General features: G+C 40.7%; 2 protein-coding genes across 3 annotated transcripts; both read right to left on the bottom strand.

Moving 5' to 3' along the window:
* Nucleotides 1-918: 918 nt before the first annotated feature.
* Nucleotides 919-11,554, bottom strand: LOC307026013 (solute carrier family 22 member 13-like). Of its 2 annotated transcripts, XM_079661078.1 has the most exons (10): nt 11,074-11,544; nt 10,076-10,179; nt 9,813-9,967; nt 9,563-9,734; nt 8,607-8,727; nt 8,438-8,532; nt 8,148-8,362; nt 3,419-3,527; nt 3,144-3,341; nt 919-1,986 (listed from the first exon to the last, which is right to left on the bottom strand). In XM_079661078.1, exons 1-10 carry the CDS (start codon nt 11,446-11,448, stop codon nt 1,884-1,886), a joined length of 1,647 nt encoding a protein of 548 aa, XP_079517204.1. In that variant the 5' UTR covers nt 11,449-11,544; the 3' UTR covers nt 919-1,883. The 2 variants fall into 2 exon arrangements, with proteins under 2 accessions (XP_079517204.1, XP_079517205.1); XM_079661079.1 differs by lacking the exon at nt 919-1,986 and having other exon boundaries at nt 3,211-3,341; nt 3,414-3,527; nt 11,074-11,554.
* An 840-nt stretch (nt 11,555-12,394) lies between these two features.
* LOC307026048 (solute carrier family 22 member 13-like) lies at nt 12,395-18,306 on the bottom strand. The gene is made up of 10 exons (XM_079661131.1): nt 17,598-18,306; nt 16,884-16,987; nt 16,621-16,775; nt 16,371-16,542; nt 15,647-15,767; nt 15,480-15,574; nt 15,190-15,404; nt 13,763-13,871; nt 13,488-13,685; nt 12,395-12,566 (listed from the first exon to the last, which is right to left on the bottom strand). The coding sequence occupies exons 1-10, from the start codon at nt 17,970-17,972 to the stop codon at nt 12,491-12,493; spliced, it is 1,620 nt and encodes a 539-aa protein (XP_079517257.1). The 5' UTR covers nt 17,973-18,306; the 3' UTR covers nt 12,395-12,490.
* Between the last annotated feature and the right edge of the window lie 311 nt (nt 18,307-18,617).

The raw sequence follows: 18,617 nt of genomic DNA, 5'->3' as shown, positions 1-18,617 counted from the left end.
TCCCATAAAGCCCCTGTCACACTGTGCCGAAATTGACACCCGATGGACACGCAAATATGGAATTGTGAATTTCGCACGAAGATGGCCCCGAACCACACAAAGGCAACATTTACATTACATTTAAGAGATACAACTGCAACGAAAGTAACACAAACAATTATGTTAAAGTATTATGATACTGTACTGATATTTTCAGACTTTGTTCTTTACTTTCTCCGTCTTTATATGTAGAAGATATTAAGTTTTCTCCGTCATGTCGTTTCCATAGCAACAACAACTTCCTCGCCTTCAAAATAATATATGATATCCTTTTTAGTTTCACAGAACACAAATTGGGTTATTTACATAATATCTTTACATGATTTTGTTGTGCAATAAAACAACCAGATGGACGCACGATAAAGGAAATGTTCAAATTCGGCTCTGATCGTAGCAACATCGGGACATTCGGGCCACCGCTCACAAAGTTGCTGCCGGAGCCTGAGAAGCTCCACCGGCGGTCATACGATGGCTTAAGATGCCCTCACGAATGCCTTACGAAGGGCAAAATGGACACACGAAGTCAACACGAAAATGAACCTTCACGGTCCTTTGGCAATGCTTTGTGATGCCAAAGATGTTGCCACCGCCACCGAAGTTGCTGCCGGAGCCTAAGAAACTCCACCGGCGGTCATACGATGGCTTAAGATGCCCTCACGAATGGCCCGATGTTGTTACGATCAGAGCCGAATTTGAACATTTCCTTAATCGTGTGTCCATCTGGTGTCAATTTCGGGACAGTGTGACAGGGGCTTTAGCCAGCGCTCCAACCAGAACTCCGGCCATGGATGGACTGGGACGCCTCGATCAAACCACTCCTGTCACAAACTACATCAAACTGACGTGAGAGGGGGACACAAATAAAGAAAAACAGAGACCTTACTGCAGTATTTGTTTATAAAGTTATCAGTACAGTCATCATAAAGGCGGTAATCACCACAAGCAGATAAGAATTTACGGAGGAGGTCATCGCTTCTCAAACATCAGAAACATTTACTTATAGTTTTAACAGTAAAAAGTGTTAAGTAAAGTTACCAGACTTACGTTTACAGTACGTGTATGTGTGTAGATAACAGTACAGACATTATTTAAGTTATATTTCAATCTCAGACTTCCTCACTCACAAGATCTAGTAACTTCCTCCTGAGCACAAGCACGTTTTTCTTTGGTTGTTTTGGCCATCTCCCCTCAGGGGCACCGTAGAAAAGTGTGTTATTGTACTTGATATACTTTATGTATATCCCAACTTTTTGTAGAAAACCACAGCTACTGTACACCACCTGTTAAAGCTGGGATGAATAAGATAATATAATGAGCACAGACAGTTACAGTACATGTAGCTTTGTTCCTCTCTTAACCTGTGTACAGTGTCCAAGTACAGTATCATTTATTCATCCATATTAATTGTTTATCACTCAGTTAGATACGGTGGAGGATTTCACAATAATAACTAAGGGCCATCTGAGTGGACCTTTAGAATTTGGATGAAGAGGAAATAATAAACATATTTATTATTTTAATGATAATATATAATATTCAATCATAAAAATGATATCATGATTACTTGATGTCACCAATCAGCTGTGTTTGCTTCCTTTTATTCTTGATAAATGTCCCAGTTATCAAACAGTCTACGCACTTCAGTAAAACGTTTTATTTGCAACAACAAATAAAACAATTATGTTTAAAAGGTCAACAGTTCAGAAAAGGAACTGACACATCCATATAAATTACATTTTGGTGCTTTTTCCTGAATTTTTAAAACTTTATTTTTCATTCGACGAATAACACACACAATTACATAAGTAGAAAAACACAAAACAGGGGACCACACTACTCAATGTTTACAGTCTTTCTTTTTCTTGTACACTGTCCATTTTTCTGTTGTTCACAGAATTCTCCTCCTTTTTAGTCAAGGTTTGTAGTTCCGTTTGGTTCTCCGGTTGTCTGTCATTTAAAACAGAAAGATTATTATTAACTTGAGTTGCTTTGAGTATAACACTTTTAACCTGTTAAGCCCCGAGCCTGTTTTTCAGGCCTGAGGCTCGAAAATGACATTCCCAGAACAAATGACCAGATCTTCACTTCTAAAAGGGGTAAATTAATCATCTTTTTCCTCAAAGCAATGATAAACCTACGAGTTGGATGTAGAAAAGTCAGAATCAATATAGAATTTTTTTATTTTAAAGTAAATTCAGATTGAACACAGTAAATAAATGTAAATTATAGTGTCAGTCCAAAAAAAAACATGACTTATAGTGAAAACCACCCTTGATTGATGGGTTAGTAGACTAAAAGCTTTAGGAATACAAACTATAACATATAATAAGTACCCTGTATCAAAATTGATGCTAAACAATTCAAATTTGACCTTTTTCGAGAGATTTAGAAGAAAAAAAAAACACTTCTGGGGTCAATTGGGTGGGTTTTCCATATCTCTAGCCCCCTCGGTCGATTTTGATGATTGACACCTCCTTTTAACCGTTAGAGCCAATAGAATCGAGGGGAAGTTCCTAAAATCCATTTAAACATTACCCATTGGTGAATGAGTGATGCGTAGCCAGATTGCCCAAAACCGGAAGCTGTCATAGCAGCCAATATGAAAACTCCATTATTGACATAAAAATGGAATGATGGATTATCAGTAATCATCTCAAAGTGACAGACACATTGGATTAACCTATGGATTAACCTTCAGCAGCGTTTTTATCGTTTTGATGCCATTGAACACAACTTTTGATCAGAAAAACAGCAAAGGTCCCGTTTTTGCTCCATAAAGCTAGGTGGTGTGATGTCTGGGTTTGCTTCCCCTGCCGAGTTTTGATTGCTCAGTAATGATACTTATATTTCTGCAAACTGGATTCTCAACTTGCTAATCGATGTCTTGTTTGTGCAGATCCGATAAGTAATAAGAGTATTTTACCATGAGTTCTGTGCTCAGGGCTCATTTAGACGCTTCCTGTGAGACTTGTGTTTTGTTTCGCTAAAATTGGTTCGTATCGTCAGTTAGCTGAGTTTCTTCCCGTTAAGTGGGTATGACACATTAATAGGTTTTTAAATGTTAAGAAGCCCTCAGACACAGTTTTGTGGAAAAAAAACCTCACCTGATCTCAGCGTGGTGGTCCTGGAGTTCCACATTAAGAGTTTCAGGCAGAAATAAACAGAGACCTCCAGCTGTGATGGGCACGATGCCGTATATCAGCATGGGGATCGTCCAATGATAGACTTCCAGGAGTCTGATCAGTGGAGCGAGGATCCCCGCCACACGAGCACACATGGAGTTCAGACCTATTCCATTCAGCCTATAGATACAAAATGATCTTATAGCAAAAGCAAACATGTCTTATGAATTGTACCTGAGGGATATTACCTACCTTACCTTAGAGTGGTAGGGTACAGTTCTGCAGTGTAAACATAGATGATAGAGAAACTTATAGTGGCGGCAAACTTCCCCACTACTGCGACCACTGTTGCCACCACGGGAAGATCTGATGGACAATTCATACGTCAGACAGTTGTGACACATTGTGCATGCAAATTGAATCATGTGTGCCAGCTTCACTCTGTACATAATGAGCTTGGTGATACAGTTGATTATGCCGGAATTAGAGACATGGGCTACCAGGGGTTAAATTGAGCCGGGGCTGTCCGGGGCTCAGCTCCGGCTCATAGGACGAAGCTCTAACGTCATCACCCTCGCACATTTGTCATATGTTTACAAAAAACGATAAATGTTAACACTTTTCTCGTTCTTAATATGGACTATATTTAGGGTCGATATGTTTTGACTTTACTTTAAAATAGCAGATCTCTGTGACCGGATATATTTCGGCTTAGTGAGCGCGTGTCTCTGCTCTGCAAAATGTATGTGTGTGCATAAAGCTAAAGAGTTATGATCGGTCATAATAACACAGAATTTGTTGATGATTCAATTGTTTACAGTGAGATTTACTCACTAACATGCAGCACGCTGTTCAGACGTCTCCCTGACTATTCCCACTCCATTCCCACACAGCTCCCTTTCCAGCAGTGTCATCTCAGGCCACCGTTTCCACTGCTAGCTCCCACTACTGTCCTCCAATGGTATTGGTCATTTTCGGCCACCACAAGAAAGCCCTTCCCTCCCGTACAAACCACACTAGCTCCCCCTTGTGGCTTGGTGGGTCCACTACAACTATACCCCAACCTGTGCGTACTTCAGCTTCCACTTCAATGCTGATGGACATCCCGGTCAGAATCACTGACCGGCGGTCACGCCCTTGTTATGATCACAATCGCTGTGGTGCGAGTCCAGTTGTACACATAACCAAAGCTTCCTGTGCTGATGGTGATACAGTGGCTTCCTCAGCTAAAATGTGTCTGATTAATGCACGCTCTGCTGCGAACAAGGCTCACACTTGTTATGACTTGTTTATAAGGGAGAATTTGGCCTTCTTATTCCTGACTGAGACATGGCAACGGAATTTGGAATGTATCCATCTAAATGAACTGTGCCCAGCGGACTGCTCATACATTGGCACTCCACGTCTGTCGGGCCGCGGTGGTGGTCTCGCCGTTGTCTGGAAGAAGCAGTTGCTCAGAAGAACCTTTCATTACGTTTGAACTACAGGTGACTAAAATTGGCCGGCAAAATCCATTTTATTGTGTTTTAATCTATCGACCTCCTGGTCCAGCAGGTCCGTTTTTAATTGAGTTCACTGACTTTCTTTCTTCTATTATCAAGCTGGACGAAATGCTATTAGTAGGTGATTTTAACCTGCACATCAATGATGCCACAAATTCTGCAGCCACTGAATTTATTAATATTACTGAATCTTTTAATTTCAAGCAACATGTTTCCGGCGCCACTCACGTGGGTGGTGAGGGAGGCAGAAAGTTCAATAAGGTGTCATTCTGGTATATTCATTTTAATGTCACCTCATATATTCGTGTGTGTTAAATTTGAAGGGACAAAGTACATTTTTCCTCTTTAAATATAGAGAGGCTTTTCATATATTCCTGAAACAATGTCCCATTACTTAGTAGTAATAAATTAAAGCAATAGTCTTTTTCTTCCACTTTTATGTGTAATAAAAAGGGTGGTTTTTTGGCTATTTGTGAGTAGGTATAATACAAATGACCTTTGGTATCTGCTTTGCAGTTCCCAGAATATCAGGAGAGTGTTAGGGTCTCTCTGTTAATCATCCACGGTTTTTGCAATTAACAGGGGAAGCCAAAGGGGGTTTTCCTCAAAGATAATACAGTTAAATTCTTTCTTGTAGTTAATGATGCACATCCTGCAGGCCTTGAGACTTGGGTCACCCAGCAGTAAACGAGATAAAGGTCCTTTTGAGCTTATCAATAAAATGTATTAATTCCTAGTAAGTTGACTTCAAGGTGAAAGGAAGTTCACAGAAGCCATTAAGCGACAAGAACAATTAACTTCTGTTAAAGATAAGATGTGTGTTGAAGATGTTTAGGGAGAATGTGTGTGCGTTCTGTTAAAGAGTTACATGACTCCAAAGCAAGGGGGACAGAAACACACACACACACACACACACACACACACACACACACATACACACACACACACACACACACACACACACACACACACACACACACACACACACACACACACACACACACACACACACACACACACACACACACACACACACACACACACACACACACACACACACACACACACACGCGCGCACAGAAGAAACAGATGGAATCAACAACTGCTGACTCACTACCTGGGGTCCCGCCCAGAAGTGAAACCGACCAATGGAGCACTGCCAACTCACTGGCTAGCTCGCTCAGAAGTGAACTCGCCAATAACAAAGAGCTAGGGAAGAGCAAGCGATAAAACTCCTCCCCACCTGTGTATAAATGTTGTGATCATTTTGAGGATCGGCGCTCTTGTTTTTTGACTTGCCGTTCCTGAGACGTGTCTCACACGGTGGTAGAACTTGGGCCCGGAGCATTCTGCATTCTGAAGCAGCGAAGTATTTCAGGGTAGGGTATTGAGTCTCTAACGGCTGGAAGCTGCTGTTGCAGAGTGCTTCGTGATTAGGTGAACGTTTGATGTATTGTATGTTTTTACCATTAAAGCAGATTATTGTTTAACCCTTATCCTGGTGCTTTGACTTTTCCTTCTAAAACAAACTCATAGAGGAACGCGCAGAGCAGAGGTTCTGCCCCAACAGTGGTCAACTGTTCATACCTTAGAACTTGTTTTTTCTCTGGGACTAGATGTTGATCACATCCGTTGTGAGGATCTACTGATCAGTGATCATAAATGTATTTTCTTTACCTTTCACGCATAGAGGTCACTACAGTGGACAGCTATTCCAGGTGTTTTTTTGTATATGCATGTTTTTTTTTTGCATAGTTGCACATAAGCCACTACATAGGACCCTATTGCATCATCCCATACACTGCCCCTCAGTGGAAAGTCAGTGTAAGTGCATGATACATGTCTCTAAACCAAGATAAACGACAGAAAGCCAAATGGACCAAATCACTTGCCGATATCCTCCCAATCCTTTCATGGAAAGCGCTCCCTGCAGGTATAAAACATTTGGTGACATCAAGTAACAACTAAGGAATCTTATAATTCATAAATTGTCAAAGTATTGATTTTATGTTTGCAGGAAATCATGATTAACCACCTGTCCAATAAAGTGGACGTCAGGCATCACTGGCTATATTTCAACTAAACTTCATACTGTTACTGCTACTGTTCTTCTTGAAAATACTTCATTTGCAATATATTTGTGGGCCTTAAATATATATACTTAAGTTATTATAATGCAATTTTAAGTTTGCACATCTTTATTTATCATTTTTTCCAAATGTACAAGTTTTCAGTTTAGACTTTAACGCATACTGTCCACCTGAGTGGAAATATAAAACATTTTTTTCTAAATTGGAAAAAACTAGATTAAAAAAAACTAAAGTTAAGATCTTGTTTGTAATGCCCCAAGAGCAATAAAAACATTTGGTAAAAAAATCCTGAGTGAGGCTTTAATAATTCATGAATGAAAGGGTTTTAATCTATCTGTGAAAACTGACCCCTTGTGTCTCAAAACATCATTACGTTCACGCATTATTACTCAGAGTACAGCTGATCAGCTCACAGCTCTGTTTTGCTGTGATAGTAACACTAATATGAAAGATGTAGAGCTTTTAATACAGTCTTTTAATCAGCATTGCTCTACATTGCTGGACAAAGTGGCACCGCTGAAGGATAGGACTAGAGCTATCTGCAATACTTCTCCATGGACAACGAACGCTGTCTGCTGCCCGAGGCGGAAGTGCCAGGACAGAACGACTAAGGAAAACCACTGGGCTGGAAGTGCATCGCCTATATCTCAAAGATCTAAGATATTCTTTTAATGCATTAGTAAAAGAAGCCTGGACTGCTTACTTTGCTAAGTTAATAACTTCTTCAAAGAGAAATCCTAAAATGCTATTTGACACAATTAATAACATTGTTTCACCACCATGCACTATCTACATTACCATGTCTTTCGAAAGATGACTGAAACAAGCTCCTTATCTTCTTTGTAGATAAGGTAGCATCTATTAGGTCCAGTATTAATCCTGGGACTTCACTGCCCAACTCTAGCCCCTCTCCATCCCATTCTGTGCTTGGCTCCTTCGAACCTATCAATTCACAAGACCTGATGGATTTGATTAGGAGAATGAAGCCATCTTCCTGCCCTCTGGATGTAATACCAACTTCCCTATTTTTAAAAGTTTTACCAACCGTAGTAAATCATTCACTGCTTTATTGGCTTTTTTACTCTAAATCCGACCTACATTCATACAGAGGTAATAAATCAAGGGGGAAGTAGGGAAATGTTCTCATTGAGTTCTATAGAATCCGACTAGAGTCAACCCCTGCTGGCTGTTAGAGAGAATGCAGGTTATAGGCACTTTTCAGGCCTGGAGGTTGCAGTTTGTTACTGGAGTAATTAAGTTAGAAGATGGGTGTAGCAAGAAGAGTGTAGCAAAGAGATATGTTTGATAAAAATGGGATATAACCTGGTTCTCAATAATCTGGTGTATTATATACCGGCTTTCAACACACTCCTATAAACTATTCAGAAACTTGCCTTTTGGTACAGTGAGTATCCCTAGACAAGCAGCGCCGGCCAACAACAGGACGATTGCTTCACATCTCTTCCTCCCAAAGCGCTGGATGAGGCCCAAACTGCCCCAACGTGCAGGAAACTCCACTAAACCGAAGATGAACTGGGTGAGGTAGATGTTCAGGCCGAAGTTCCCGACATTCAGGCTCAGCCCGTAGTACAGGAGAAATGTTGCAAACCTAAAAAGAAAGAGATATCTTCAGGAAGGAATGGCTGTAGATGTGGCAGCAGGTTATGGATGATTGAATACTCACCACAGGTAGCTCATTATCAATGCACGCTTTCTCAGATAGGAAATCCTGAAGAGGTCCAACATGCCTCCTCTTTTGGACGGACCCTCAACACCTAGCTAAAAAAAATCAGTTTTAGTTTGTCTTCTTTTTATTGCAGAGCTTTATTGTATTCACCAGAGATGCTGCTCACCTTGTCCAGCAGATCTTCTGGGACCTTCCTTCCATTTACTTTTGCTGCCTTCCTGATCTCCTTGATCGCCTCCTCCTTCCTTCCTTGGGTGATGAGCCATCGAGCGGACTCTGGAAGAATCCTAATTGATATACAATCAATTGTATGTCAATTACCACCTTATCACCTGAATCTCCTCCCAGAGCGTCATTAGGCGCTTTCACACCGGAGTACTTTTCCCGTTTAGTTCCGATAGTTCCTGGAATTTGGCGTTCACACCAAAAAGAGAACTTAGTTCAGAGAACTTTTCCCCCCCTTTTTAGTCCCTGCTAGAGGTGGTACTTTCCTGGGGAGAAAAAAAGTTCCAACTTCTGATTGGCTGGGCGAGTTGCAAACCACGCCCCATAAAACTCTGAAAAATGTTTGTCAAGCCGCCATTTTATTTCCTCGCATTATTAGCATTAGCATTAGCCCAGCAAACAAACGCAGAGAGACTAACTTATGGCAACACAAACAAAACATGGGAGCGGTGGAGACGAGGAGGTGTCGGCGCTTCTGGCGATTTACTCGGAAGGCTTCAGTAGAAGCTGCTTTTTATTTGTATTATTATTATTATTATTATTTATGTTTTACTTATTCAGTTATTTTACTATTTGGGGCCATCTATACCTGTGGGTGGGGGGTGGGGGGGTTTAAAAAAAACTAAAACTAAAAAAACCTGTAAACAAGGACTCTCTACGAACCGTGAAGTCAATATGGAGCAATACATCACTTTATTTTATTTTTCCTTTGTAATGATCCCCATCGTCTTCATTTGCTATTTGGAACATCTGTACTGTTTTGTGTTGATTATTACTGTTCTTAATTCTTGTCATTTGCTGGATTATGAATTGTTTGCAATAAAAATATTTGTAAAAAAAAAACAGTATGATAGGGGACCTTTAAGATTAGCATCTTTAACATTGGTGGTGTCTCACCAGTAAACGATTCCCAGGACAAGGACCAGAGGACAGAAGAGCACCAGCTGCAGGATCCTCCAATCACGGATCAGATAGGCAATGCCCGACAACATTATCAGTCCAAGGGGGAAGGACGAGTGGCAGATGATGGTGCAGAGAGCAAACTTTGAAGAGTCACTCCACTCTCCAGCTTCAAAGCAGAAAGTAGACAGTTATCAGCTGATACAGAGACCCAGACAGAAGCTTCAGTGGGGAACAGTAGACCTACCTATGACAAATAAATTAGCAATAATGCCTGAAACGGCGATGCCACCTAAGAACTTCAGAACAATATAAACATAGATGTTGGGTGAGAAACTAATGCCGACATTAAACAACATGAGGAGAAAGATGGAAAGCAGGACTACGAAGCGACGACCAAACCTACGGAGAGAAGAGAAGCACTGTTGAAGATGCACTTAATCTGTCACTCGTATACGTTTAGTACAATTGAAATCAGTTCAGAATCATTCATATGGAGTTATTGAGCACCTGTCAGCCATCGGCCCCAACACCAGCGCTCCAACCAGGAGACCGGCCATGTAGATGGACTGAGATGCTGCAATCAAACCACTCCTGTCACAGATCATGTTGAACTGATGACAGATAGGATGGAGAAAGAAGTAAGACCAAAGACAACTACAAATTCAGTTTTTCTCAGGCATTATTAAATATATATGTTCAACTATTGAAGACCTATCTTTTTACATTGGCTTTTATTTCTATTTGAAATGTGTGTGATGTGTTCTGTTATTATGTTTGTCCCTTTCAGGACTCCATGTGGTCTGTGTTTTGTTTTTAGGTTGACCTTAAATATGTCTGCCTCATGTTGTTATTTGTATGTTTCTGTGGTCTTAATTTGAACTTTTATTCTTACTTGTGAAGCACTTTGTGAATTCTATTTCTGTGAAAGATGCTATAACAAGTAAACGTATTATAATAATTATTATTATTATTTGAGAAGATCAAGACTGAAAATCCCAAAGGTTTTCAAATCAACAAACTGTTGCTGCTAAGGTCGTGGATCAGATGATAAAAATCCATCCTACACTGAATTCAAATGAGTTAGCATTGAGTACTTTGTTTTAAAGGTTGAATTTGGTTGTCTCAGTGACGCATGATCTACCAATGATGGCTCAGTCAAATTAATGGAGAGAAAATAACTCATTTTACAACGACCACAATTCCTAAAAAAGTTGTCGTACTTGGTAGCTTATTCGAATATGTATTGAGAAATATACATAGGCTGATATGCAGACGTCTCCCTCCCAATGTAAGTCAATGTGAAAACGTTTTTTTTCATTGGCCGGCACTCTTTTTGGGGGCTTGACTACAACAAGGTTACAATTGCAAATAAATGCAACAGCTGCCACAACTATCAACAGTCGAAAAGCAACCCAGCAAGAAGAACATCACATAAATCATAAGAAGTAAGAATGACTTAATTTCGATGATTACATTTCTGACTGATGTATAAAATGATCTCTTACATCTGTCACAATGCTTGATGCCCCTTCAGGTGCATCAAAATCCGATCCATGTGTGCATCCTGTAGTCTTGTTGATGCCGTACGCTATAATGGTTTCCAAATCCAAATCCACAGGTGTGAACATCTCACAGCTTTCAAAACCTCCATCCTTGTTCAGTGGGAGGGTGAGATTTCTTTGTTGTTCCTCCGTCAGGTTGGGTCCTCGCTCCAGGATCCAGTCGGTGTTGCAGTGATGTGGGAAGTTCAGTCCTACAAACACCTGACCAATCACATCGAAAGCTGTGAACAGGCTGGGGATGCATAACACCGCCACCAGACGTTTCTGAAACAAACCAAACTCCCCGATCTCCTTCAGAATCTCCCCAAAGCTGCTCATTTTGACGTCTGGATAAATTTGCCGTGGTGCCACATTCAAAGTGCAGAGTGAGAGATGGATGTGCCAATCTGAAGGTGGTATACCTCAAGGAAGTGGGAAAAGGTGCCAACAAATTAATATTTAACCATGGACATAAGATTACTACAATGGACTTAAGACATAACAATAATAAAGCGTGCACTTTAATAACCTGCCCATGCCAAGAGGTCATCTACAGACCTGATGACTTAATTGAACTATTCATATCTTAAACTGCACTGTGACTTTTATTCATGTATTTTTTCTTTTAATGTTTATTTTATTATCTTTGCTTTTTAACTGCCATTTTCTTAATGTCTTTCATTTTTGTAAAGCACTTTGAATTGCCTTGTGTTGAAAGGTGCTATTGTGTGTGAGCGCTCGCGTATCATTGATGAGCAGTACCCATAGAGTCCAGTAGAGGGCTCCGCCTGTGAATATAGAACTAGGGTTACAATACGTAACCCACCGTTTTTTACCATGTCCCCTATGGGGCTCCGTAGAAAAGTGTGTTATTGTGTTGGATATATGTATGTCCCAAAGAAAACACACCACCTGTTAAAGCTGGGATAAATAAAATACAATGAGCAATCACACAGACAGTTACAATGCATGTAGCTTCACCTCTTAACCTGTGTACAGTGTCAAAGTACAGTATCATTTATTCATCCACATATTGTTTACCCAGTTAGATACGGTGGATTATTTCACAATAATAAATAAGGACAATCTGAGTGGACCTTTAGAGTTTGGATGAAGAGGAAATAATAAAAATATGTGGGATTTATTTTGAGTGCGGTAAATATATATAGTATTCAATCATAAAAAAAATATTATGATTACTGACATGTGTGTTGATGTCACCAATAGCTGTGTTTGCTTCCCTTTATTCTTGATAAATGTCCCAGTTATCAAACAGTCTACAAACTTCTGTAAAACATTTTTATTTGCAACAACAAATAATACAATTATGTTTAAATAAATGGTCAACAGGTCAGAAAAGGAACTGATACATCCATATAAATTACATTTTGGTGCTTATTCCTGAATTCTCCTCCTTTTTAGTGAAGGTTTGGGATTCCGCCATGTTCTCCGGTTGTCTGTAATTTAAAACAGAAAGATTATTATTATTATCTAGAATTGCTTTGAGTGTAACACTTTTAAAGGTCTCCTATTATACTGTTTTTCATCAGTACATTATAGGTCTCAGATATATACAAAACATGTCTCTGATTGGCTGAAACGCCAAACAGATCATTGCAGCATTACCCATAATCCCCTCTGTTTCAGCCCTGTTTCCAAAGTGCTGATTCTCTGTCTGTTACTTTAGATGAAAATAAGGAGCCCCTCCCCACGCCCCTCTGAGTGAGATTTCGTTACAAAGAACTCAATGGTGATCTAGGAGGAGATTCAGGTGATAAGGGGGGGGGGGGGGGGGGTTACCTTGGTTGCTGATTGGCTAATGGTTACACAAGCCAAAAAAATCGTTATGACATCATAAACTAGCCAAAATCTGATCAGCTCATTTTCAGACAGGTTTTTATAGAAATGGATCAAAAAGAGAGAGAATCTTTGTTCCTGAAACTTTCAGAGTCTCTTTCCACAGAGGGGACACATGTTGATGTAGAGGAGACATGAAGAAGAGGGGACACATGTTGATGTAGAAGAGACATGGAGAAGAGGGGACACATGTTGATGTAGAAGAGACATGAAGAAGAGGGGACACATGTTGATGTAGAAGAGACATGAAGAAGAGGGGACACATGTTGATGTAGAAGAGACATGAAGAAGAGGGGACACATGTTGATGTAGAAGAGACATGAAGAAGAGGGGACACATGTTGATGTAGAAGAGACATGAAGAAGAGGGGACACATGTTGATGTAGAAGAGACATGGAGAAGAGGGGACACATGTTGATGTAGAAGAGACATGAAGAAGAGGGGACACATGTTGATGTAGAAGAGACATGAAGAAGTGGATTTTGCATAATAGGTGACCTTTAAAGGGATCATCTTCTCACCTGATCTCAGCGTGGTGGTCCTGGAGTTCTACATTGAGAGTTTCAGGCAGAAATAAGCAGAGACCTCCAGCTGTGATGGGCACGATGCCGTATATCAGCATGGGGATCGTCCAATGATAGACTTCCAGGAGTCTGATCAGTGGAGCGAGGATCCCCGCCACACGAGCACACATGGAGTTCAGACCTACTCCATTCTGCCTATAGATACAAAATGACCTTATAGAAAAATCAAACATGTATTTTGAATTGTTCCTCAGGGATATTACCTACCTTACCTTAGAGTGGTAGGGTACAGTTCTGCAGTGTAAACATAGATGATAGAGAAACTTGTAGTGGCGGCAAACTTCCCCACTACTGCGACCACTGTTGCCACCACGGGAAGATCTGATGGACAATTCATACGTCAGACAGTTGTGACACATTGTGACATGCAAATTAAATCACGTGTGCCAGCTTCACTGTGTACATAATGAGGTTTGCCAAATGGTGATACAATGCAGGAAATAGAGACATGGGCTATATAACCGAACATAGACTGTACAGATGCACCCAGTTAGGTTTTCCCCACCCAGCTGCCACATAAATACCAGACCAATGTTACAATTAACTTCCATAGACTGTTTCTAAATCCCAAGCCGGACAACGCCATTGAATCACCTGTGAATCATAAGGTATTCAAGGCGTAAATCATTCACTGCTTTATCTGTTTTTTTACTTTAAATCAGACCTACATTCATACTGAGGTAATAAATCAAGCGTGAAGTAGGGACATTTTCTCATTGACTTCTATAGAATCCAACTAGAGTCGCCCCCTGCTGGGTGTTAGAGAGAATGCATGATAATGGCACTTTTCAGACCTGCTTGACGCAGTGACGCGTCCTAAAACCCGTAAGTAAGTGAGTATTTTTACCACTGCCGGTTCCTTCGACAAAAAGCAATGGGATTTCTCCATAGGATTTTGGAAAATAGCTCAAAATCAGGTCTGTGTTTGACACAAATTGAAGAGACAGATCACGTTTTGTTCTACGACATTAAATCCATCAGCAGTGACCCCACTGGTGATTTTTGAAGAGTTGACGTGTCTGAAAAACGATGGTTGTTACCAAGTGGCTGAATAGGACTAATGAAGTTGTCGAGGCTGTTTTACGTCATTATACCGAACACGTAAACACTCCTCTCAGTTAGTTTCTGTTCTGCTTGAAAGCAAGTCCCTGCCTCCTGTTCAAACAAACGCTTCAACTCGTACGATTTATAATCTGTATGTTTGAATATGGATCTTAAGTTGGCGTGAGGTTGAAGCAGAGACCCTGCTGTAGTTCCTTTATAGCATAACGTTAGCATTTTGCTTCTGGCGACTAGATTTATGATTCGAAAATGATAAAAGTAGGGTAGACGTGTGGAGATTATCCGACTGAACAAAACGTGATCCGTCTCTTAAATGTGTTTCAACCCCAGACCTGATTTCCAGCTATTTCCCAAAGTCCTATGGAGAAATTGCATTGCGTTTTTGACGAAGGAACTGGAAGGAGTTTACTTCCTGGTTTTAGGACGCGTCACTGCGGTTCTTTATTAGGTAGAGGATGGATAATGAGTGTAGCAAAGAGATATGTTTGATAAAAATGGGATACAACCTGGTTCTCAATAATCTGGTGTATTATATACCGGCTTTCAACACACTCCTATAAATTATTCAGAAACTTGCCTTTTGGTACAGTGAGTATCCCTAGACAAGCAGCGCCGGCAAACAACAGGACGATTGCTTCACATCTCTTCCTCCCAAAGCGCTGGATGAGGCCCAAACTGCCCCAACGTGCAGGAAACTCCACTAAACCGAAGATGAACTGGGTGAGGTAGATGTTCAGGCCGAAGTTCCCGACATTCAGGCTCAGCCCGTAGTACACCAGACTTGTTGCAAACCTAAAAAGAAAGAGATATCTTCAGGAAGGAATGGCTGTAGATGTGGCAGCAGGTTATGGATGATTGAATACTCACCACAGGTAGCTCATTATCAATGCACGCTTTCTCAGATAGGAAATCCTGAAGAGGTCCAACATGCTTCCTCTTTTGGACGGACCCTCAACACCTAGCTAAAAAAATCAGTTTTAGTTTGTCTTCTTTTTATTGCAGAGCTTTATGTATTCACCAGAGATGCTGCTCACCTTGTCCAGCAGATCTTCTGGGACTTTCCTTCCGTTCACCTTTGCTGCCTTCCTGATCTCCTTGATCGCCTCCTCCTTCCTGCCCTGGGTGATGAGCCATCGAGCGGACTCTGGAAGAATCCTAATTGACATACATGTCCACCATCACATACTATAGAGCAGGGGTGTCCAAACTACGGCCCAGGGGCCAAAAGCGGCCCGTGGGCCATTTTGAATCGACCCTCAGCAAATTAAAAAAGTATAATGTAATACAGCCCACAAATGAAACTTGATCTTTTCTTGTGTTGTACTTGTTAAATATATCTGTAAAGATATATAACACAGTAGTATTCATGTGTTAATAGGACCAATTTACAATAAATTCAGTCAATTACATTTAAAAAAAAGTTCTAACAAATCTAAGTCGATAAGAAAAAAGCCCAATAACTTATATACATAACAACCTTGAAATACAACCTTCCTATTTCTCCATTATAATCAATCTGAGGTTTCTGTTTTAATGGATGAGCTGCCAACACTCACAAGCATCATTTACCTACATTTGATTGATTTTGCTAACTTATAACTGAACTTATGAGGCAATATACCTCTAGTGAGTGGCCCTTCGAATATTTTTCTGTATGTATAGGCCCTCTGTGAAAAAAGTTTGGACACCCCTGCTATAGAGCGTTCACTTAGGGCTTAAATCGAGATTAGCATCTTAAGTGTCTGAGAGGCGTCTGACCAGTAAAAGATTCCCAGGACAAGGACCAGAGGACAGAAGAGCACCAGCTGCAGGATCCTCCAATCACGGATCAGATAAGCAATGCCCGACAACATTATCAGTCCAAGGGGAAAGGACGAGTGGCAGATGATGGTGCAGAGAGCAAACTTTGAGGAGTCACTCCACTCTCCACCTTCAAAGCAGAAAGTAGACAGTTATCAGCTGATACAGAGACCCAGACAGAAGCTTCAGTGGGGAACAGTAGACCTACCTATGACAAATAAATTAGCAATAATGCCTGAAACGGCGATGCCATTTAAGAACTTCAGAACAATATAAACATAGATGTTGGGTGAGAAACTAATGCTGACACCAAACAACATGAGGAGAAAGATGGAAAGCAGGACTACGAAGCGACGACCAAACCTACGGAGAGAAGAGAAGCACTGTTGAAGATGCACTTAATCTGTCACTCGTATAAGTTTAGTACAATTGAAATCAGTTCAGAATCATTAATATGGAGTTATTGAGCACCTGTCAGCCATCGGCCCCAACACCAGCGCTCCAACCAGGAGACCGGCCATGTAGATGGACTGAGACGCTGCAATCAAACCACTCCTGTCACAGATCATGTTGAACTGAGAACAGATAGGATGGAGAAAGAAGTAAGACCAAAGACAAATTCAGTTTTTCTCAGTCGTTATTTGAGAAGATCAAGAACTGAAAATCCCAAAGGTTTTCAAATCAACAAACTGTTGCTGCTAAGGTCGTGCATCGGATGATAAAAATCCATCCTACACTGAAATTCAAATGAGTTAGCATTGAGTACTTTGTTTTAAAGGTTGAATTCGGTTGTCTCAGTGACGCATGATCTACCAATGATGGCTCAGTCAAATGAATGGAGAGAAAATAACTCTGGATTTGGCTTTTAGGACATTTTACAACGACCCCAATTCCTAAATAAGACGTTAAAAGTTTTCGTACTTGGTAGTTTATTCTGATATATATTGAGAAATATACATAGGCTGATATACAGACGTGTGAAAAAGTATTTTTTCATTGGCCGGCACTCTTTCCGGGGGATTGAGTAAAACTAGGTTACAATGCTTAATGGTTTGGTGGCTCAAATGAGACCTAAATGCAACAGCTGCCACAACTATCAACAGTAGAAAAGCAAACCAGCAAGAAGTAAGAATGACTTAATTTCGATGATTACATTTCTGATTGATGTATAAAATGATCCCTTACATCTGTCACAATGCTTGATGCCCCTTCAGGTGCATCAAAATCCGATCCATTTATGCATCCTGTAGTCTTGTTGATGCCGTACGCTATGATGGTTTCCAAATCCAAATCCACAGGTGTGAACATCTCACAGCTTTCAAAGCCTCCATCCTTGTTCAGTGGGAGGGTGAGATTTCTTTGTTGTTCCTCCGTCAGGTTGGGTCCTCGCTCCAGGATCCAGTCGGTGTTACAGTGATGTGGGAAGTTCAGTCCTACAAACACCTGACCGATCACATCGAAAGCTGTGAACAGGCTGGGGATGCATAACACCGCCGCCAGACGTTTCTGAAACAAACCAAACTCCCCGATCTCCTTCAGAATCTCCCCAAAGCTGCTCATTTTGGTATCCAGATGTGCATGTGTCAACGCAGCTTTAATGTCCGTCCATGCACCAACACTGAACTTCACTGTAGTCCTGCGAGTTAAGGTTTAAGCTGTAGTAGTAGTAGTAGTAGTAGTAGTAGTAGTAGAACCTTTATCTGCCTGTCAAACTGACAGCTACAGTGTTTTAACAATCTCTTCACTTGCTAACTAACAGACTTACTAAGGTATTAAAAAGATGACAGGACAGATTCTCTCAGGCTGAAGTCCAGCTGTAATGCATCTCATTATATTGGACTTCCTTTGGTGTAGTTCCTGCATGTAGAGAACTGCAAAGTCAAAGTCTGCATGAAAAGCCTTATCAGCAACTGTCTATGATCTACAAACCAGCAGCTGCTCTCTCTGATTGGTCACAGCATGGGCAGCCTGAAATCTTTCACATATGGTGTCACCAAGGTGCAAATCGAAACCCTACCCAATCTAGAAAAAGGGGCCAGGTCACAAAACGTATGATAATGCAATGACCCAACTGGAGCGTTTTCATTGATCTGTTTAAAAATAAAGAGTTTTTGCAACTTTGAAGTAGGTGTGTCCATGGAATCAAAATGTGACTAAGCGCAATTAAAACAGATGTCCAGATTAAAGCATTTGATAGTGAGAGAG

Source organism: Notothenia rossii (genome assembly GCF_949606895.1).
Source record: "Notothenia rossii genome assembly, chromosome: 12".
Lineage (NCBI taxonomy): Eukaryota > Metazoa > Chordata > Actinopteri > Perciformes > Nototheniidae > Notothenia > Notothenia rossii.
This window is presented reverse-complemented; position numbering and strand designations above follow the sequence as displayed.

What these genes read in the sequence shown, in the direction of transcription:
- LOC307026013 (XM_079661078.1), bottom strand. Translation starts at nt 11,448, where the DNA reads ATGAGCAGCTTTGGGGAGATTCTGAAGGAGATCGGGGAGTTTGGTTTG. An exon ending in TTGGGGCCGATGGCTGACAG is followed by an intron (nt 9,968 to 10,075) that starts GTGCTCAATAAC and finishes TTCTCTCCGTAG; the next exon opens with GTTTGGTCGTCGCTTCGTAG. An exon ending in GACCACCACGCTGAGATCAG is followed by an intron (nt 1,987 to 3,143) that starts GTGAGGTTTTTT and finishes TTTAAATGACAG; the next exon opens with ACAACCGGAGAACCAAACGG.
- LOC307026048 (XM_079661131.1), bottom strand. Translation starts at nt 17,972, where the DNA reads ATGAGCAGCTTTGGGGAGATTCTGAAGGAGATCGGGGAGTTTGGTTTG. An exon ending in CTGTACCCTACCACTCTAAG is followed by an intron (nt 13,686 to 13,762) that starts GTAAGGTAGGTA and finishes TTGTATCTATAG; the next exon opens with GCAGAATGGAGTAGGTCTGA. An exon ending in GACCACCACGCTGAGATCAG is followed by an intron (nt 12,567 to 13,487) that starts GTGAGAAGATGA and finishes TTTAAATTACAG; the next exon opens with ACAACCGGAGAACATGGCGG.